Source organism: Aspergillus heteromorphus, assembly GCF_003184545.1.
Source record: "Aspergillus heteromorphus CBS 117.55 chromosome Unknown BO70scaffold_16, whole genome shotgun sequence".
Taxonomy (NCBI): domain Eukaryota; kingdom Fungi; phylum Ascomycota; class Eurotiomycetes; order Eurotiales; family Aspergillaceae; genus Aspergillus; species Aspergillus heteromorphus.
In genome coordinates this window covers 491,415-510,571 of record NW_020290421.1, presented here as the reverse complement: position 1 = coordinate 510,571, position 19,157 = coordinate 491,415, and the positions used below count along the sequence as shown (strand labels likewise).

The following is a 19,157-nucleotide window of genomic DNA, read 5'->3' as shown; positions in this document are numbered from 1 at the left end:
CAGGTCAGATAGCACCTGAGCCTGAGGGAGGGTGCAACAGTAATAGTATCAAGATAGACCTGTCATAGTTTCAGAATGAATCGAGTCCATCCAAGAGTGGCGACAATTACATAGAACCAGAATCAGTGGCGATTCATCCATCATACGACACGCTACCAAGCAATCACAAAGTTCAAAAATTTTTTTAAAAAAAATGCAGATCTATTCATTCATCACTCTATCTGGACACATCGCATCACATCACATACGGCCATGCCTTTTGAGGGCGACCAGCTAAACACGCTCTAATGGGTGGGTTGCTCCACAACCACATGCGAATCTATGAACAAGCAGATTTCTCTTAGGATTGTCAAGAAGTCAAGAGAAATCGTCTAAATAACCGCAGCCCGCCAATGATCGCGCACGCTTGGTTGTCCAGCAACAGGCACGACACTCATTCTCACTCTCCCACTCACTCATCACAATGCCACTCACATGTGTGTGTGTGCAACAAACAGAAATAGAAAGGAGGAATAAAACACAAAATGGTATAAGTAGGTATAGGTATAAAACTCATGTGGAGAAAAAACATATCGTCATACGCAAAAGAATCGCCCCCAACAAAACAAAGTGTCAAGAGGCCGCAACTTTTGGATGCCCTCACTGCTGGGCAGGGGGGTGGTACTGCGTGAACTCATCCGACTGAGGGGGTTCCTTCTCGCCGATCTGACCACCGGCCTTCTCCTCGTCGCTGTTGAGGATGCCGTACTCGGCGGCCTTGGCCTCGATCTCGTCGTCCGTGAGCCGGGGCAGCTCCTTGGACGCGCGCACGTAGCTCATCTTCTCCACGTAGCCCTTGGCGAAGATCAGGTCGATCTCCTCCAGACTGCGGCCCGCGGTCTCCGGGTAGAAAAACCAGATGACGGGGACGAAGACGCCGTTCCACGCAGCGAAGAATAGGTACGTGCCCCAGCCGATGCTGTCCACCATGACGGGGGTGATCATCACGACCGTGAAGTTGAACAGCCAGTTGCTGCAAGTCGAGACTGCGTTCGCCTTGGACCGGGTCTTGAGGGGAGAGATCTCGGCCGGGTACAGCCAGGGCAGGGGCAGCCAGGTGGCTCCGAAGACGCACATGTACAAGAAGAAACCGAAGATGGCTCCCTTGGCGGTCTCGGAATCACCGGGAATCAAGCATCCGAACACAATCACCATGGCCGCGCACTGACCGATACTGCCGCCGAGGAACAGCTTGCGACGACCGATCTTTTCGATGAAGAACCAGGAGAAGGTGGCGAAGATGGCGTAGCAGATCATGTTAACGCCGCCAATCAAGAGGGCAAAGTTGTGCGACTCGCCCAGCGACTGCTCCAGCAGCACGGGCAGGTAGTAGATGACGGCATTGCAGCCCGAGATCTGCTGGAAGAACTGGGAGGACGACCCCACCAACATGCGACGGAAGTGCTGGGACGGACCGCCCGTCAGCAGGTCGCGGAAGCGGGTTTCGGAGGATCCGGATCTGGGATGGATGTGAGTTTGATAGAAACAGGGCATGCGGCTTGGCAGTGAACTTACGCTCGGATCGAGTCCAGGGTCAGGTTCTTCTCCAGCTGCACATGAGGGTGGTCGATCTCCGTGTCGGCCAGGGCCGCCAGCACCCGGGTGCCCTCCTCGACCTTGCCGTGGGCAATCAGGTAGCGGGGGGACTCCGGCAGGTAAAACATGCCGATGATGATGATGACGCCGAAGAAGATCTGGAAGGCGATCGGGAACCGCCACACCAGGTCAGGCGGGCCGTAGTGAGCCCCGAAGTCGATCCAGTAGGCGATCGCCGTTCCAATGGCGATGATACCACCTTCAATGCAAATCAGAAGGCCTCGGTTGCTCGTCTTGGAACACTCGGCTTGGTAGGTCGGGATGGTGGACGTGTTCATGCCGTTGCCGATACCAGTGATCACTCGGCCGAAGATGAATTGCAACAAAGGCAGCGAGTTGGGCATGGCAGTCACCTGGATGATCACGCCGATGATCATCACGGAGGCACCGCAGATGACCATGAGCCGACGGCCCAGCGTTTCACCGAAGATCAAGGCGAAGACGGCGCCGATCAGGCAGCCTGGCCAGGTAGGTTAGTGACTGAACGAGCGGACCGGTCGAAGATATCGATCGAGAGCACTCACCAACTTCATAGACGGCCGTAACCGTAGCCTGCATCACGTCGTTGCCCTTGGTGGCCGTGAACATGTTGTTGAACGCCGTGTCGGAGATGATACCAGACATCACTCCCTCTGGTCGGGTGTAAGCCATACCGGGTAGACTAAGATATGGGGGCCTCGGCCACACTTACGATCGTATCCGAACAGCAAGAAGCCCATCGTCGCGATGGTGGACAGAAACAGGGAGAGGCGCCGGCCGGACATGCCGGCATACTTGGGAACCGCCATCTTGGAGAATCAATCGAGGATCTATGGTCTGCGCATAGAGTCCGGGGATCTGGGGTAGAGAGGAAGAGGTACAGGGGGGATGGGAGAGGCGAGACAGGGAGTGGAAAAGGAACAGGGGAAGAACGTCGAGAGAAAATCGGGCAGTAACGAGACTTAAAAGACCGGGCAACTGCATGCGGTAGGCAGGCGATGGATCGTGGATGAGCGTAACCCCGACCGTCCCCGAGTCGGGCAGAGAGCAGAGAGAGAGAGAGAGAGGAGAGGGTCACCACCCATGGGGAAAGATTTTGGAGTTTGGAGGTTCGGCCCTCCACCAGAGCCAATTTCCCATGGGTATCGGCCCTAGACTGACATCACGGGAAACTTTTTACAAATGGGTATTCGGGCGGCTGACCGCGGCAGGATCTTCGGTGAAGGCGGGCGAGCACAGCGATGGTTTCGGTCGAGCGATGATGTGAGGATGATGCATTCCAGGGTGGATGATCGTCGGGGACTCTGCGAGAGGTGATGCAACCTCCCTGGGAACTGATAAACTAGACGACCCACTTGGGCCCACCGCAGGGTCCGGTCCCCTCATGCCTGCTGGCCATTGCTGGTCACTGAGTGCCACTCCTCTAATTCTTGTTACCCACGGGAGATGGGCAGAGGGTCCACTCAGTGGGGGCAACGCCCGTGCCGGTGCAAGGGCATCGTCCAGGGCTTGGAGCTTGGGACTTTCGAGGGCTTGCGGCTTGCGGCTTGCGGCTGGCGGCTTGCGGCACTACTGTGCACCACCACACTAGATTCATAAACCTGGTTGAAGAATTTTCGGTCGGTCCGCTCACTGGCCACTGACCACTCAACGGGAGAACGTGGTCCTCCCGTCAGGTTCCATCTTCTGTCCCACTGCAGATCCACCGATGGCACCCGGCTGTGATGCAGGCCACGGCCCCGGGTAGGCTTCAACACGACTGGGGATCGCCGCTGCAGCCACCGCGAACGGCCGCCAATAAAACAAGGCCTCTGAGCCTTTTCCGTCCTCGCCCATCCGCTGGTTGCTTATCTCCTGATCCTGATCTTCTCCCTCCTTCTTGTGCTTCTTCTTCTTTTCCCCCCCTCCTCGCGGTCGCGGCCTCACACCATCGTGGATCGGGTACTGTCGTGGGCGAACTATCGGCCGTTGCGTGTCGCCTAGGAGTACGCCGGAAGGGACGCATTGGCATGCTGGGCATAGCATGACCGGAGTGCCAGTGGGACCTTGGCCATCTTCTGCACGATGCGATCATGGCTGGAGTCAAACCCATCCTTGGGGGTCATCAAAAACACAAACTATGTAGATAGTCTTCGTTAGCCAGGCCTCCTCCTCGCGCGTGATTTCCTCCTTCCCTGCGTATGCGCCCTTTTGGGCTTTTGGGCTTCGGGGAGGGGGTGGCGTTCTCACCTCGAGCCAGTGGCGCACCCGCACGTTCTTGTACCGGGTGTCGAAATGCATGCTCTGCATGCTCTGCATACCCTGCATACCCTGCATGCCAGCGCCAGACCCAGAGCTATCCGGCTGGGAATGGAGGTGACACATCGGCAGCGGTAGGATCAAGTCCAGCGTGGTCTCACTCTCAGTCTCGCCCTCACGCGCGGGTTCGCTTGGCGTCTCGGAATCTCCGACCATCTTCGCAACGGCACACTCGCCTTTGCCCGAGTCTGGGCGCTCGTCATTGCTGGCCCGACGGAGCGACAGGGTGGAGACCAGCCCGTCCACTTTTTCGTACAGCAGAACGCGCCTAAAAGGGCCCGGGCAGCCAACAAGCCCATCCCTTTGGAGGTACTGGACATTCTCCGAGAGGAAGACCCGCAGGCCCCGGAACTTGGCTGTAGCCAGTTCGGTGAACATTACGGTCACCGGTAGGTCGTCGCCGAGGGGAGCTCCTCTCCGCGACACCAGAACCTCACACTGGACGAGGTCCTTCCAGGCCCGGGCGATGTACACGGGCTCGGCATCGTCCACCTCGTCTTCCGCCGGGCAGTGGACCGTCGTGATAGCTTTGTTGAGCGCAAGGCTGCGCTTCAGGATGCCAGGGCACTCGACGCACGCGCGAACCCGGTACCGTACCTGACTCTGCCGGATTTGGATGGACTCGGGGAGGTGCGAGTGCAAAACCATCTCGAAGTTATATGTGTGGGTCCCGGCAGATAACTTAGTTCCTGCGCTTTTCTCGTGGCTTCCGCCTGAGCATAGTCTGGACGTGACGGCATGCCACAGCTTGCATCGTTTGCTGGGCCATGATGGCTCGGACTCTGAGTAGCAGGGTAGAGCGGGCTCTAGGCTCCCGGAGCTGAACAGTGTTAGCGTATTGTCCGTCACGGTCTGGATGTCATGCAGCCCTGTAATGTTGCTCTAGGTTAGTGGAAGAACGCCATTGACGTTATGAACTGTCGCCCGGGCTAGCCTACCATGCGGCCAGGTAACACGACTCGTCCCGCGAAAGTTCACGGTCACTCTTTTCACAGTCAGGGTATCCTTGACATTTAGTTGACAGGTGCCCCGGAGGACGGCTGGCTTGTCGGTGAACGTAGGCACGAACACGGCGGGTTCGGTGATGTTGAGGTCCAGCCTCGGGTCGCTCAGGGCCTCGTGGGTGTAGAGACTTTGGGTAGCCTTTTTCACAGCTGAGAGCGACTGGCGAAGCATTTCTAGGAAGGGGTGGAGACCTCCTGGGCGCGACGTCAGTAGGAGCTTGGGGTGAACTGTTTGGGAATTTCCATACTAGTCCATCGGGGAAAACCAGTTTATAATCGGGCCCTATCCTGCAGAGGGTGGCCACATGACTTCAAGTCGAGGTCATGTTTCATATCAGCTCATTACATCAGATAGGCACTCCAGCTGGGCCACCACATGTCGGTGTCCAGGTTTGGGTTGCATGTCAGGCAAGGGCTGCTGTCCGCCTGGCCTCTCCATCCTTGTTCGGTTAATGTAGCCTTTCTGGGGGGAACCTTCGTGTTTGAGACGAGCCCGTCCATAAGTGCGGCCCGTTTAAAAGGTTAACCTTCAAGCCTCACGTTTCCCCTCTTTCTTCAGCGTCCGAAGGTTTGGCCAAGCTCAAGTGATCATCGCGGACACAGAGGCTTTAACCCGGTAAACATGGATGATGTCACGGCGGAAAGGCCGGTAAGTGGGTGAGGAGGCTATGGCAGCCCGGATACCACGGATACCCTGTTGAACTCACCGAACGTCGCGTGTAGCAACACCAACAAGATGTAGAGGATGGGTTCTAGACCGGACCATGGCATCGTGTCCGTCCACGTGGATAGGCAGTCCGTGGCCTGGCTCGCGATCAGGAGACACTGGGTTTTGAGGGTACCTGGGCATTTCTTATCGGGTCAGTATATGGCTTGGTGTGTCAAGAAGGCCCCGTAGATAGGGGATCCGGAATTGGCTCCAGATAACACTCACGCAGTTGTATCAAGGAAGTGGCGCGAGGCAGGTACGATGCCAGTAGTCGATCGGAGCGATCACACGTGCTTGTGTCGCTTTGCTAGCCCCGTGATGTTGTGGCATCGCAGCATCGCGATATCGCGATGTCAGCGCAAACATCCCCTAGTACTCGTGCTTTCCTATCAATGAAGACGCGATGGAGGAATGATAGGTGAAGAATCGGGCTGAGTTGGTAGTTGATCAGACCATGGCCATGGCGTGACGCCGGGCCGTCTTTTGGATGGCGTTTGTTGGTGGCGGTGGTGGTATGACGCTCGTGTACAGCGCAGAGGGATAGGGAAGGGAACAGGATTGAAGCAGAAGTGGTATAAGATGCTCCAGCTGGGCCATCACTTGAGGGGGTAATTAGCAAGATTGCGATTTAACCATAAATTTAGGCATAGTGGACAAGATGTTCCTGACTCGCCCGGGAAATCGTCGACGGACGGGTGCCTGGCGTTGGCCAATCGTGCCAGGCAACCCACCCAGACGGGGCTGCCCCACCCCAACGGTCCGTTCTATAAAAAGCTACTAGATATCTATTGAAGATTGAGAATGAATTCAAATGGGCTGCAAGCCGCTGCTACAGGCTTTATTGTGGTCAGAAACTGCTAAAGACCTCCTGCGCCTCAAGAAGCTGAAGATAGACACCTGTATCAAGTTAGCTATGGGAAAAGCCTGGGAAAGACAACGAGAATCAGATATCACCTGCGACTTTCCACCGAGCATTAACCACGACCAATGCCTCCCTCAGACATTTGGCCACTTCCGACTGCGAGGTGTCTGGAAAGCGCATGTGGGCACCGCAAATCTGGTACGCGAAGAAAAGACCCCACGGGGAGGTGTCTTCCGGATCGCGACCTAGAATGCATTGTCGTTCGACCAAGTTAGCACCGAGGGCTTTGTAGACTGGGGGGCGGTAGTACTGTGATGAGCTTGAGGTAGAGCAACAACATGCAAACGTCAGGTCGAGAGTGGAATGATGGCCGTAGAGAGAGTTCGTGGAATCGTTTCTTCGAGATAAAGGGCATCCACGTGTGGATGTGCTCGAAGAACTTGCATGCAGTGGCACGTATATCCTCAATATCTCCTAGCATATGCAGGATGTGTGTCGGGATTGGTGTTACTGCCTGTGCGATTTCCACTTGGCCCTGCTGTAAGAGCCCGGGATCCAGGAACAACATCGTCGGAAAGTCGATGGATTGGGCAGGGGGTGCCCATGGGTTAGATGCGAAGGCTTGTTCGGAATACCCCGTCCGTTCTGGGCTCGTGTAGTCGCATACTACATTTCTTCTTGTTTTTTTTTTATTGGGTTAGTTCATTTGCCAGGGACACGGCAATCCACCTTGATTCCACTTACTTCGCGCATGACGAACATTTCGGGAGTGCTTTATTGCATTTCCTCTTTCGGATCTTGCAGGCCCTACACACCTGTGGTGCCTGTTCGAGGCTAGATTCACTGCCAGATGCTTGCATGGGGAAGATAGATAGGCTGTACAAAGTAGATGTTGGATGATGAGGAGAATCGGGGCGCTGCGGCGGCTGCCGGAAATAAGCCATCGGCGGCCGCCTGATCGGCCGCCCGAACGGCCGACAACATATGGCAACAGTGATGTGAATAGTCTAACGCAATGCGGGAACACAGCATCAGGCAGGATCCTGGTGTGTATATATAAGGGGACTGCCCGGGGCAGCTGTCCCCACTCCAATTCCTCAAGCAACCATCATCCCAAGCATATCCATTGTGCCCTACTCTTTTACCCCATTCAATACCATTTCAACTGCGAATCAATATGAGCCCCTACACTTCCGCGCATACTGATCCCCAAGGTGCCGGAGATGCGCGACCAACCGCCCTCCAAATCATCCAGGATGAGTCTCTCGATGGTGGGCTGGTCGGCAAAGTCATGGTCATCACCGGCGCCACCTCTGGCATTGGCCTAGAGACGGCTCGCGCATTATCTGCAACAGGCGCCACCTTGTTTCTAACGACTCGGGATCTGAAGAAGGCCAATGCTTCTCTCAAAGACATCCTGGAACCAGGTAGGGTGTCGCTGGTCGAGATGGACAATGCCTCTTTTGCGAGCATTCGAGAGGCGGTGACAACCATCCTGTCCGCCTCCAAGGGTCAAGTCAACGTCCTGGTCAACAACGCGGGTATTATGGGGATCCAGGAGCTTCAACTCACAGTGGATGGCCATGAGATTCACTTTGCCACCAACTATCTGAGCCACTTCTTCCTGTTTCAACTTTTGAAGCCTGCCATGCTGGCCAGCGCGACTCCCGATTTCCATTCCCGGGTCGTGATGGTTTCTTCCTCCGCCCATCGCGCCTGGAAGTTCAACGAAAGTGACAACGACTATAGCTTTCAAAGGAGGGAGTACCATCATGCATCGGCTTATAATAGCTCCAAGCTAGCCATGGTCTACATGGCCAACGAAATCGATCGTCGCTACGGCCACAGTGGACTTCATGCGACCAGCCTCCATCCCGGCGCCATCAACACCGATCTCTCCAGATACATCGGCCCCGAGTTTGTGGAGCAGCTTCTGAAAATCGAGAGCGTTCTCAAGGTCTTGAAATCCCCGGAGCAAGGAGCTGCAACGACGGTTCTTGCGGCGGTGGGGCACGAATGGGGGGATCGGGGAGGGAGGTATCTGGAGGATTGCAGAGAGGCGGAACGAGGTGCAGATGATGATGATGGTTTGGGGGTGGGATATGTGCACCAGACCTATGACCCGAAGCAGGAAGCGCTTCTGTGGAAGGACTCACTGGTGATGGTGGGAATTGCCGATGATGCTTGAAGAAGTATACAGTAGTAAGGTAGTAGTAGTTCAGTAGTTCCACGGGACCAAGCAGGACTTATCTACCACTCACTCACTCACTCGTGCCTGGGGCTATCCCGCTTTGGGTCGCCACCAAGGAGGTTATAGTATGCCTTCCGCATCAATCCCGCTTCACTTATACACAACCCCACGGTTGATCCAAGAGTTGACTATAGTCATCCATGACAACATGATTCCATGGCTTCAACCCCTGCCAATTGTTACCACGTGAAGATGTCAGTTGTCCTTGTTCCCAGATGCACATACCATCTGCCATCGCAGGCGGTTTCGTCAGTTCTCGGAACTTCCCTCTCAACAATAACAAACAAAGGGACAAAACTCCCGCAGAGGCAGTCTCCGAGTTCACGTCGCCTTCCCTCTCAATTTCTCGGAAATTCCCTTCAAACAAGGCAGTCCGATCCTGGACGCCCTATGGCAGGCGACCTTAGTGTCTTAGATCCTGCTGCGCAGCTACAGACAATATGGAGGCGGTGGATCAAACAGGGAGACATCCCCCTTGGCCAACGGGAGACTCCTATCAGTCACAGCTTGCTGCCTTTTTCGGGCCTTCTCTCGTTTATACCAAGACCAGACCAGGAAGTTGTCTATCAAGTGCCGTGTCCAAGCTTGACAGGGGGTGGAGAATACATATAAAATGCCACCGCTCCCACCTAAACTTCAGCCACCAACGACAACTTGTCGAACACAGACAAGTTGAACACGGACAACATGAACAACTCAAGCAACGATACTCCGGCCATTGACTGGACCCGGGACGGGGACTTGGAGAGCTACGTTGCTCGGGCTCTGGACGACAAGCAAATCCCCAATTGCCTGTGGTCCGACGGGGCGCTGTCCATATACGGATGTCCGTCAAGTCAGGAAATGGTGGCTAATCATCGACAGAAATCCTCTGCCTGGATGGTCCCCGACCGTGTCATCCACCGCGTGCCACAAGCCCTGGCTGGTACCAGTTTCGTGTCCTGCACGGAAGGTGAGGACTGCCATGTACTCGATAAGGAACGAGTCCACCCATTTCCGGATGTACACGTGCATGTGCATCGTGAAGGACAGCCCGGGTATGCTGTGGAATTCTACAAACAGAGCCGCCTGTTCTGGGGATTACCGCCTCCACCCCTGGGCGTTCCACGCTCCGGTGACCCCTTCTACATGCTCGTCACCGACGAGCGATTGAGTGAGCCTGCTGTGCTGTCGCGAGGCCGGCAGCCAGCCGGAAATCACCCTGTGAAGATATTGGTCCCCACCCACTATACGATTGGGATGGCCCTCCTCGCGCTGCGCGACCTCGAGGAATCAATGAACCGGGATCATTGGCTCGGTGTGATGAAGCAGCTATGGTTCATGATCATCGATGATGAGAATCCAATCTTGGATTCGAATAGTCTGACGGGGGTGTACCATAATATCATGTACGCGTTTGGCGATTGGCTTCTCAGTCGCCAGCCTGATAGAGTTCAGAGGGGACATGAGTATATCTATCGCGTCCATCATGAATGGAAGGCAGCTGGTCGTTTGCCGCCCCCGGACAGAGGTGCTTTTTTTTGGGGTCCTGGTGGTGATGTTATTCCGCTTGCTGGTGATCACTTCGTGCTGCAGTAAGTGGTTCCTCCATCGAGGATGCTGTGCAAGGTTTATTTCTTTTTTTTTTATCGCGTCTTCTATGACTTGGGGTTATGCGCAAACAGGTACATGGTTCCCATCGGTAGCTAGTATTGTAAAAGACGCCGCATCCTTTACTCACAGTCAATAGACTTTCGTGTTGATCTCCATGCTTTCCAAAGTCCTCACTGACTATCCCACTTCCTCATAACAGTAAACCAGATCGGATCAAATCAAGATCTCCTATCGTAATCGAGCTCGCCACTTGTACGGTCTAAGTAGGTACTTTCCCCTCGGGCGAAGCAAGACCTCGATACCATATGCCCAAGGCTCGCATGAATCCATAACAGTAGAAAGAGAGACATAGGGCTGTCAATTCTAGTATGAATAGCCCAAACACTGCTCACCAGCCAGACATACAATTGAGCCAGTAGTAATCCAACATGGTAAGCAGAGCAGACCTACGAGTATATACATACGGACGGGGTATACAACCAACAAAAACAACCCCAATCGACCAAAGAATAAAAAGAAGATACGACACCTCTGGGACTCGAACCCAGGCGGGCGAACCCACAGGCTGAACAACTATAGCAGTACCGGAGTAACGCTGAATAGCAGGCCTGCGCCTTAAACCACTCGGCCAAAGTGTCTTTATTGGTTGAAGAGTTCCAACTCAGCGAGCTACTTATAGCGGGTGGATTATTCCGTCATGATGATTATGAATAAGCACGTCCCTTCCTTCCTTTCTTTCTTTCTCCCTTCTGGGTACGTGCCACGGTTGCAGCCATCCCATCCATCCGCTTCCGGCAGATGCTGTGTACATTACACGGTTGGTTGGTTATCTATCGTTGCTTGTTTCTTGGCCGAAAGAAGCAATTTGTTACTGACCACTTTATGTTTTGGAAAGTACGTGATAAAAACAAGATGCCAACCAGGAGCAAGACAAAAAAGAAATACGCGACACCTCTGGGACTCGAACCCAGGCGGGCGAACCCACAGGCTATACTATACTAGTGCAGTGGAAGACTGACTCGTGAATAGCAGGCCTGCGCCTTAAACCACTCGGCCAAAGTGTCCTATTGATTGGAAATCAGCGGGGGAATTTGGCTTGCTTGGGGGAGGATATAGGAGTAGATTAGCTTTTAGTAGTGAGCTACAATGGTTCGTTCGTGTTGCTTCAAGGTACCGGTAGAGTCCTCCCTGTCGTATTCCGTAGATAGTGGTGGTTTCGGAATGGCGGCTTGTTGACTGAAGAAGAAGAAGAAGAAGAAGAAGAAGAAGAAGAAGGTATTGATTGAATTCCCATTGAGGGGCAGGTTTGTTTATCTGCTAAAAGTAAGTGGAGATTGAGTCCTTGAATAGCTGTTCGGATGCACGGAGTGCTCCATATACTTGGCGAACAGACTGTAAAAGATATCGCGACCAAGGATGCAATCCCACGTACGGACGGCCGAACCACGCTTCGGAACATGGATCACGATGCGCGGAGCCAGAGAATCATCGGCTAGCCGGTGGGTAAGTAAAAATTTAAACAGAAATATACGACACCTCTGGGACTCGAACCCAGGCGGGCGAACCCACAGGCTATACTATAGCGATACTCCGGATAGAGGAGGGCTGAATAGCAGGCCTGCGCCTTAAACCACTCGGCCAAAGTGTCTTGATGCTGAAATTTCCTGCTAAACGCACTCAAGAGCTGGGGGCGTCTTCGCGGATTTTTTTTTGAAAATCATCCCTCTGCGGTGCTGCGGTCGGCACTGCAGTGGTTATTCAGGGGGGATGCTTGCTTATTTTCTTCCCTCTTTCTTTCTTTTTTTTTTTTTTATCTAACTCGAAGTAATCGTTCAGATGATATGAGGGTTAGGAACAGGAGCTCAGTTGGGGGGGTCACCGCCGTCGCAACCGCAACCGCAACCATCTCATAATCGCTCACTCATCCCGATGATGGAAAAGTTGCAGAAAATCATGTGAAAGGGTCCAAGGGTGGAGTCGACCCTGTCGTATAAATGAACGAGATATGCATAATATATTGGCGATAATCATGCATCGTCATGACATGTAAGAGAGGCTGTAAAGATCACTCGATAATTGACTGACGGTGTGATATACATCGAGGTAGTTGGGATCGGGGCTGGGCTGAAATATGGTTAGGCTTTTGAAAATTTTCTTTCATGTTGACTTTCTGACTACTTGCCTGTTAGACTCCTTCTCCCTTGCGCAAGACATCATAACAAGACACTTTGGCCGAGTGGTTTAAGGCGCAGGCCTGCTATTCAGCGTTACTCCCGTACTGCTATAGTTGTTCAGCCTGTGGGTTCGCCCGCCTGGGTTCGAGTCCCAGAGGTGTCGCATATTTCTTTTTGCTTCTCACTGGGACTCACTGTCCTGCCGTTCTGTTGCCTCCCTCCTCATATCAATTGTTGAGTGGTCGTAATATGTATAGCCCAAAGAAAGCTGCATGTTTTATTGCCATCATGTTTGAAGCTGTCGTCTATGGACAAGTATGCTTTTTGTTGGACACCCGGATTTGCTTCGGCTTCCATCCCATGAGATTTCAATTGACTCTCGGGGCTTGAACATATATTGCTGCGCTCGTAGAAAATATTCAGCTTACGAAACCCTCATCTACCACGAATATCCTCGCGCAATCTGGAAACGCCGAGGAGAATTGCCTCTGGTTTGATGCAACAACAACGCGATTGCTTGATATCCCCCTACTCGCCCGAGGTTGCCTGCCGAGCGCCGCGAACAGGGCTGCCCGGAACATGTGAACGATCTATCATCGAACGTCAGTTCCCTTTCCCAAACCTGTTTTGTTCCAGGGCCTGTTAGAATCCTGATTACTTCACCCCCTGCCCAGTCAAAAGCCCACCTCACCTCTCTATCGATATCGCTTGATAACGCCGACCAGACAATACGGACTGCCAAACCTGCATGCCCGTGTCTGTACTAAGACGGCACCGTGTTGCTGACTCGGCGGACATATCATCAATCCCGTATATCTGTCTCGCAGCCCCGAACTACTTCCCAGACATGGGAGGTTCCCGACCAGCGAGTCTGTCGGGCTCCACTGGAGGACCTTGACGCTGCCGAGTCTTTTCTGCTTGAGCCGATTGAATCAGGGCCGTTTTGTGTTGCATTGACGTAGCTAGCCCAAGTTATGTTCCTCTTCGTTTTCTATGCCATGCCCCATCACTACCACACCAGAACCGAATGGAATGGTCCTTAAATGCCGGCCCGAGGGCGCCGCCAGGGGCGCTTGTGATATGGACAAGACGGTATGCACTCGCTCCGCTGTAAAGCACCGAGCTGCCTGCGTCGATGATGGTAATCGACGCTGTCAGGCTTCGAGGCGAGCATGGTGGAAACAATCGAATAACTGAAAGCTCCGCCGCATGACTGCTTTTTATACCCCCCGTCCGTATCTGCGTCTGGCCCAAAATCACCACGAGTTGTCCTTGACAAAGCGACCCTGAACCACGTGTGGATCACACCACCCCTCGAATTGTCGTCCAGACATGGCGACCTTCCGCATGACAGGTGTCATAGTCAGCTAATGATGCAGCACCTCCGCAAGCGACCGGGATCTGCGGCGACGAACTGCACGCGGGGATGGACTCCATCCGTCGAGTCGCGGTGGACCAGCTGCATGCCGAAGCAGTCTGAAGCGGCAGAGGAGACAGTTTACGGGTAGTATGTGTGCATTGTACAGTGTGTACGGAGTCGACAGTCCATGCACTCTTGTAGATAGATAGATGCTGAAAGACGAACGGGAGCGGCCCACCGGACCCAAGAACAGGCCGGGACCCGAGCCACTGAGCCACCACTAAGGCGGCGCCCAACCAACCGGATCGGCGCCCCTCTGAACCCCGACTTGCTGCTCTCTCGCGCGCTCTCTCCCTTTCCTCCATTCTGGTGGTTATCTTACTCCGTATTCAGCCAGACAGCCAGACAGCCAGACAGCCAGACAGACTAGACTGCCTGCCAGTCTGCCTTCTTTCCCTCCCCATTCATTCATTCATTCATCCATCCATTCATTATTATCTCTTCATCCATTCTTCCTGCTTAAACTCTCCTCTTTTCGAATCCTCCCTCCCCTGCCACACCGACCTCCTCCCCCTCTCCCCCCTCTTCCCCCCCTCCCGTCATCATCTCCTCATCCCCTTTTCGCTCGCCTCCCTCGGGTCGCATGGCCCCCTACATCCTCCCCCGATCAAGGTTCTAGTCGCTTGTTCGGGCCTCTGCCTCCCTCCACCTTCTCCAACGCTTCCTTCTTCTACCCAATTTAGATAGTCATCCTCGGCTCGCCTCCTTTCCTCCTGTGGGCGCTCCTCGCCTTGTTTCACCCGCCTGCTCCCTCGACTCCCCCCTTTTACGCTCGAATCAATCCCCCCCCCCCCCCCCCATCCCCGTTCGGGAGCCTCACGGAGAATTTGCCCCGTCGTTCCTACTCTGGTTTCACCAACTACAACTACTCCCTACGTACTCGTCCCCCGTTTTCGCTGGCGCTACCACGGGGCCTGTTAATTAGAACCATGTCGGCCACCGCGGACTCCAAAGTCGATCCCTCAGCTGCCGTTCCCGGCTCCACCGACACGCCTCAGCTCCCAGCCGTCTCAGCTCCATCAGAAGCCGTGGACGCCTCGATCCCGACGTCGCACCCCGAGGGCCAGGCGCCCGGTTCGGTGGACGCGGACTCTGCAGATGTCGGCGACAACACAACGCTGGCGCCTGCCTCCCAGCAGAGCCCTGTAGAGGCCGCTCCGTCTGCCAGCGCATCTCCTGAAGGGCCCGACGAGGCCAAAGCCGCGGCAACCGCCCAGAAGCCATCGTCCCAGACATCGGACGAGGCCGCGAAAGACGAGGAGGACTCGGGCCCGTCATTAATGATCACGCTGCTGTTGATAACTGGCTCTCGGCACCCGTTCAAGATCGACGGGAAATACCTTCGGAAGCGGTCGGTGAAGGTGGAGAATAATGATCCGTTTGCCATGAGTGTATATACACTGAAGGAGTTAATCTGGCGGGAATGGCGGCAAGGTAAGCGTGTAGTGGGAAGTGCGAGAGAAACCACGGTGCTAACGCATTTGTCTGATAGACTGGGAACCGCGGCCATCGTCGCCCAGTTCCATCCGACTGATCTCAATGGGGAAGCTGCTGGACGATAAAGCCCCATTGTCAGGTACGGGCTTTTTCTACCTTTTCCGCGACTGGACGCTGACATTGCCACGCATTAGACTCGAAGTTCAACCACGACTCCCCCACGGTGGTGCACATGACCGTCAAGCCCCAGGATCTTGTGGACGAAGAAGATGCAAAGGGGTCCAAGGCTCAGTACAGCCGCGAGCGAGAATCTAGCGAGCGTAGCCCCAGCTGTCGCTGTATTATCCAATGAGTTGGGAATCTCTCTTGCATTAGGAAACCGAACTTCCGTACTTCAACGGCGGTGCTGTGCTGCCAGGACCCGCCAATATCCCATTGCCTTTGCCTCGGATGCAAAAGGCGCTATCTTGCTTATGCCGCCCGAGGTTTACCGACGCCGGTCTTCCCTTGGCTCACCACGTTGGAGCTGTTGCTTCCCTTACCGGGTCGAGTTGGCGCCGGTCTTCACCCCGCGCCCGTCGTCGTCTGTTGCAAGGATGTCGCATGTGATTGGCTACCTCGTCGTCTACCATTTAGAACCACAAGGTAACAGCGAACCATCAAAGCAACCAACTGCCATTATATTTACTCTCCTACAAAGCCAACATGAAAGCTCACTCTGTGGTGTTGACAGGGGCATATCAAGGGGCACCCCCAAACACCCAATAGTATTTATAATCTTGGCCTAGGCTTGTCTGGAAGTCTTTTTAACCCATGAGCCCGGGTGTTTGTGTGTTGCTCCTCAAACGGTGAATAAGACTAGGCAAACAAACAAACAAGCAAGCAAACTTCTTTTTGGCTAGCAATCGCTCACCTCATTTCTTGGTATATTATCTGGACTAATGTTCACGTCATGTATATACTCTTCCAAATTCATTTCGAGAACATACTTTTACCCAGAACCCCGCAGTAAAGACTTCAGGGTATGTCCGATAGCCTCGTGTACTAAGAATTTCCTGGAGATAACTTCCTCATATGTTTCAGATAAGCATGGAATGATGGGCACTCTTTTTTTGAGATGCTATGGAGGCATCGAAACAAACGGCGAGACACCTTCGAAGATAAGCGAATACATCACTAATGTCTGCAGATACAGCAAGAGTGATATCCAGATATTATCTTGGTTTTCGGCCCACGATATGCAATGCTTCCTCAGAATCCTTTCTGGTAAGGACAAATTGATTCAGAGCAAGTTTTCCCACCTGAACGCATCGAATTTCCAAGGAGTTAACCTAGGTGAACTTTGCCGAAAACTCCTACCTAAACTTCCTTCGAAGCAGCTTCAGGCAGTGAATGAATACCTTGTGGGACACAAAGGGACGTCTGCTAAGAACTACCACAACGCGTCATATGATACCGGTGCAGTGGCAGAGATAGTGGAGGCTCTTGTTCACCTGGTCTGACGACTGGAGATATACTCATGGGTTTTCATCTCGTAGATCATCTGGGGATACTTAAATCATGTATGATAGGTCACCTTGCTGGAGTTTGAACACGATCGAGACCGTTAAGGCGTTTCATCTTATAGGAATTACAGGTAGAAGGGCATCATCTGTACCATAGTAAGACCTTGAATTATCCTTCATAGTAGCATCCGGACAACCAATCAAATTGTCATCGGGGACGGAGATGGTTCTCACTTAGAAAGCCATAGAACAATTGCTTCCAATCTCATAATATGGTATCTTCACAAAAATCGCAAATTTAATTTCACACCCAAGGCCTTTCTCCTTTACCCTCGCCAACTTGTATATTCGATGGTCAAGTCTTTCTTATCTTATCTATACCGAGGATATGCACAATTTGCGTCCTCCTAGTGAGCGGAGTAGCTCTTAGGAATGAAGTAAAGTAAATTGGCATTTATTTTTGCCTTACCATTTTGGCTTGCATCATAGTTCTGAGTTGCTTGACGCCGCTCCCGATCATCATCCTCATCCTCATCCTCATCCTCATCATCACCATCATCTATTCGTATATACCCTAAGCTTTGTTCTCTCCATTTACTCCCTCATCATCCTGTGTTGTATTACTGGCCGGCCTCTGTGCATTTCTGTCCATATACGGAAGACTGTCCTCGCGCCTGAATTGCTGTTTGGCTCTTTCTGTCTGTCTCGCTTCGTTTCGTTTTTTTACCTCTTCCGCCGACTGCCGAGTTAGGGCTTGGACCATCGACCGATTGACCGATTTTGGACCCGGAAGACCCTGGAGGCTCTCTTCCGCGTGTGACTGGCCCGCCGTCTCATCTGATCGAATCTACTTAGTTTTGCTGTGATGCGGCTTTGTGCGATGATGGGCTGTGTTGAATTTGTGGCTATGCTGCGCTCTGAGAAGGGCGGGCTAATACTACACTTACTTGTACAAAGAAACAATTGCACATATGGTAGCTGTTATTAGTAGCTGTCTTAAGTAGTACGGTACTTCTGGGATAATGTAGCCGAGGTATTTGATATTAGCTGTTTTTTTTTTTTTTTTAGACACTAGCCTACGTCTTCAGACAATAGATAAGTCAATATGTCTGCGGTCTCATTACCCAGCGTCTCGGGTGAAATGAAGTATACAGACGACAGGACAGCCTCTTAGATTGTTGTATCCGCATGCATTGTATCAAAGACTACTTCATCATAACGACCCGTAAACAGCCCAGTCCTACCTATCCCTATCCTATATCCATGCATTCACATGAACCCATCCATATCCCAATCAACAATCCTTGATCCTGGATATCCACCCCCCTAATGCTCCATACGCAATCTGTTCTCCATCTCATGGTGGAAAGTAGGAGGTTCGCGGAACTCGTCTCCTGCAATTAGTCACACAAAGTCAGCACCGTCATCATCATCATCCCCTCCCCTCCAAACTAAACCAAAGAAAGAAAGAAGGAAGGAAGGAAGGAAGAAAGAAACAAGGAAAGAAGGAAGAAAAGTAAAACGCACCCTTAAAAACATCCTCCCACCCCACCTCAGCATCCCTCCCCCCAAGCACCAAAATATCCTCATGGAGATTCCCGCCCTTCCCACCGCCCAGCATGGCCGGCGTGAACGATCCATCCTTGACGATGCGCAGCTCCATGCCGCGGCGCACGGGCTCGGCGATCCCGTACGCCCGACGCAGCGACTCCATCTTCAGGGCGTCTTGGGTGGCGCGCCACGCGTGCAGACGGGCTTCGAGCGGGTGGGCGGACGCGGTCACGGAGGTTTGCGTGGAGGGGGCGCCCCGGGGCGCTGGGAGCGTGATGTTGTCGCGGAGGGTGTCGGGGAGGCCTGGGGCCGAGGGGCGCCGCGCGATGGGTACGGGAGGGTCAGGCGGGTGGTGGTGTTTGTTGTGCTGGTGGCGTGGCCGGAGGGGGGGCGATGCGGAGGGACTGCGTTTGGTTAGTATGTGTTGGAGTTGGGGTTGGGGATAGAAGGGGGAAGGGGAGGGGATGGGGTGAGGATGGGGTGAGGATAGCATAGGATAGGATAGGATAGCGGAGGATGGGACGGAGATGGAGGGTTGGAGGAGGTGAGTGAGTGAGTGCATGAGGTGAGGTGTAGGCTGGGTTAGATGAACTTGACTCGGTTGGCCGGACATACCATTATGGCGGCTGTAGTAGAGAAGAAGTAGGGGAAACGGAAAGAATGAAGAGCGTAGATGAGGGGATTGGAGGGTGAGTGGTGTATGTAGAGTCGTGGATAGGGTAGGATAGGATAGAATAGA

At 53.5% G+C, this 19,157-nt stretch overlaps 9 protein-coding genes and 4 non-coding genes across 13 annotated transcripts; 5 read left to right on the top strand and 8 right to left on the bottom strand.

Annotated features, from left to right (window-relative positions):
- Positions 1-186: 186 nt before the first annotated feature.
- Positions 187-2,442, bottom strand: BO70DRAFT_380435 (putative MFS monosaccharide transporter). The gene is made up of 4 exons (XM_025545413.1): positions 2,327-2,442; positions 2,160-2,267; positions 1,555-2,095; positions 187-1,498 (listed from the first exon to the last, which is right to left on the bottom strand). Exons 1-4 carry the CDS (start codon positions 2,421-2,423, stop codon positions 640-642), a joined length of 1,605 nt encoding a protein of 534 aa, XP_025398502.1. The 5' UTR covers positions 2,424-2,442; the 3' UTR covers positions 187-639.
- A 1,151-nt stretch (positions 2,443-3,593) lies between these two features.
- Positions 3,594-5,088, bottom strand: BO70DRAFT_293923 (uncharacterized protein; the record flags this gene model as incomplete). The annotated part of the gene is made up of 4 exons (XM_025539455.1): positions 3,594-3,731; positions 3,844-3,904; positions 3,944-4,781; positions 4,851-5,088. The coding sequence occupies 4 exons, from the start codon at positions 5,086-5,088 to the stop codon at positions 3,594-3,596; spliced, it is 1,275 nt and encodes a 424-aa protein (XP_025398501.1).
- A 1,693-nt stretch (positions 5,089-6,781) lies between these two features.
- Positions 6,782-7,376, bottom strand: BO70DRAFT_430067 (Zn(II)2Cys6 transcription factor domain-containing protein; the record flags this gene model as incomplete). The annotated part of the gene is made up of 2 exons (XM_025548124.1): positions 7,232-7,376; positions 6,782-7,164 (listed from the first exon to the last, which is right to left on the bottom strand). Coding segments are annotated over exons 1-2 (498 nt in total), but the record flags the coding sequence as incomplete, so codon positions are not given.
- A 135-nt stretch (positions 7,377-7,511) lies between these two features.
- BO70DRAFT_363038 (putative short-chain dehydrogenase/reductase) lies at positions 7,512-8,895 on the top strand. The gene has a single exon (XM_025543470.1). The coding sequence runs from the start codon at positions 7,665-7,667 to the stop codon at positions 8,673-8,675; it is 1,011 nt and encodes a 336-aa protein (XP_025398499.1). The 5' UTR covers positions 7,512-7,664; the 3' UTR covers positions 8,676-8,895.
- Positions 8,896-9,425: 530 nt separating this feature from the next.
- Positions 9,426-10,316, top strand: BO70DRAFT_397385 (uncharacterized protein; the record flags this gene model as incomplete). Its single annotated transcript, XM_025546700.1, has 1 exon — positions 9,426-10,316. The coding sequence occupies one exon, from the start codon at positions 9,426-9,428 to the stop codon at positions 10,314-10,316; it is 891 nt and encodes a 296-aa protein (XP_025398498.1).
- Positions 10,317-10,854: 538 nt separating this feature from the next.
- BO70DRAFT_t187 lies at positions 10,855-10,969 on the bottom strand. The gene has a single exon. It is a non-coding gene; the product is annotated as a tRNA-Ser (tRNA).
- Positions 10,970-11,277: 308 nt separating this feature from the next.
- BO70DRAFT_t186 lies at positions 11,278-11,395 on the bottom strand. The gene has a single exon. It is a non-coding gene; the product is annotated as a tRNA-Ser (tRNA).
- A 41-nt stretch (positions 11,396-11,436) lies between these two features.
- BO70DRAFT_57874 (uncharacterized protein) lies at positions 11,437-11,979 on the bottom strand. The gene has a single exon (XM_025548557.1). The coding sequence runs from the start codon at positions 11,788-11,790 to the stop codon at positions 11,497-11,499; it is 294 nt and encodes a 97-aa protein (XP_025398497.1). The 5' UTR covers positions 11,791-11,979; the 3' UTR covers positions 11,437-11,496.
- BO70DRAFT_t185 lies at positions 11,862-11,979 on the bottom strand. The gene has a single exon. It is a non-coding gene; the product is annotated as a tRNA-Ser (tRNA).
- A 574-nt stretch (positions 11,980-12,553) lies between these two features.
- Positions 12,554-12,668, top strand: BO70DRAFT_t194. The gene has a single exon. It is a non-coding gene; the product is annotated as a tRNA-Ser (tRNA).
- Positions 12,669-14,733: 2,065 nt separating this feature from the next.
- Positions 14,734-16,118, top strand: BO70DRAFT_57802 (uncharacterized protein). The gene is made up of 4 exons (XM_025548556.1): positions 14,734-15,359; positions 15,418-15,501; positions 15,557-16,007; positions 16,096-16,118. Exons 1-3 carry the CDS (start codon positions 14,855-14,857, stop codon positions 15,712-15,714), a joined length of 747 nt encoding a protein of 248 aa, XP_025398496.1. The 5' UTR covers positions 14,734-14,854; the 3' UTR covers positions 15,715-16,007; positions 16,096-16,118.
- A 188-nt stretch (positions 16,119-16,306) lies between these two features.
- Positions 16,307-16,971, top strand: BO70DRAFT_363033 (uncharacterized protein). Its single transcript, XM_025543469.1, has one exon. The coding sequence runs from the start codon at positions 16,457-16,459 to the stop codon at positions 16,862-16,864; it is 408 nt and encodes a 135-aa protein (XP_025398495.1). The 5' UTR covers positions 16,307-16,456; the 3' UTR covers positions 16,865-16,971.
- Positions 16,972-18,034: 1,063 nt separating this feature from the next.
- Positions 18,035-19,070, bottom strand: BO70DRAFT_363031 (proteasome maturation protein). The gene is made up of 3 exons (XM_025543468.1): positions 19,034-19,070; positions 18,395-18,785; positions 18,035-18,261 (listed from the first exon to the last, which is right to left on the bottom strand). Exons 1-3 carry the CDS (start codon positions 19,034-19,036, stop codon positions 18,194-18,196), a joined length of 462 nt encoding a protein of 153 aa, XP_025398494.1. The 5' UTR covers positions 19,037-19,070; the 3' UTR covers positions 18,035-18,193.
- Positions 19,071-19,157: the final 87 nt, after the last annotated feature.

Bases quoted from the DNA above. Each gene is read 5' to 3' on its own strand.
- BO70DRAFT_380435 (XM_025545413.1), bottom strand. From the start codon at position 2,423: ATGGCGGTTCCCAAGTATGCCGGCATGTCCGGCCGGCGCCTCTCCCTG. The intron at 2,096-2,159 runs GTGAGTGCTCTC...CTACCTGGCCAG, and splicing joins TACGGCCGTCTATGAAGTTG to GCTGCCTGATCGGCGCCGTC. The intron at 1,499-1,554 runs GTAAGTTCACTG...CATCCATCCCAG, and splicing joins ACCCTGGACTCGATCCGAGC to ATCCGGATCCTCCGAAACCC.
- BO70DRAFT_363038 (XM_025543470.1), top strand. From the start codon at position 7,665: ATGAGCCCCTACACTTCCGCGCATACTGATCCCCAAGGTGCCGGAGAT.
- BO70DRAFT_57874 (XM_025548557.1), bottom strand. From the start codon at position 11,790: ATGTTCCGAAGCGTGGTTCGGCCGTCCGTACGTGGGATTGCATCCTTG.
- BO70DRAFT_57802 (XM_025548556.1), top strand. From the start codon at position 14,855: ATGTCGGCCACCGCGGACTCCAAAGTCGATCCCTCAGCTGCCGTTCCC. The intron at 15,360-15,417 runs GTAAGCGTGTAG...TTTGTCTGATAG, and splicing joins CTGGCGGGAATGGCGGCAAG to ACTGGGAACCGCGGCCATCG. The intron at 15,502-15,556 runs GTACGGGCTTTT...GCCACGCATTAG, and splicing joins CGATAAAGCCCCATTGTCAG to ACTCGAAGTTCAACCACGAC.
- BO70DRAFT_363033 (XM_025543469.1), top strand. From the start codon at position 16,457: ATGATGGGCACTCTTTTTTTGAGATGCTATGGAGGCATCGAAACAAAC.
- BO70DRAFT_363031 (XM_025543468.1), bottom strand. The intron at 18,262-18,394 runs GTGCGTTTTACT...GACTAATTGCAG, and splicing joins GTGGGAGGATGTTTTTAAGG to GAGACGAGTTCCGCGAACCT.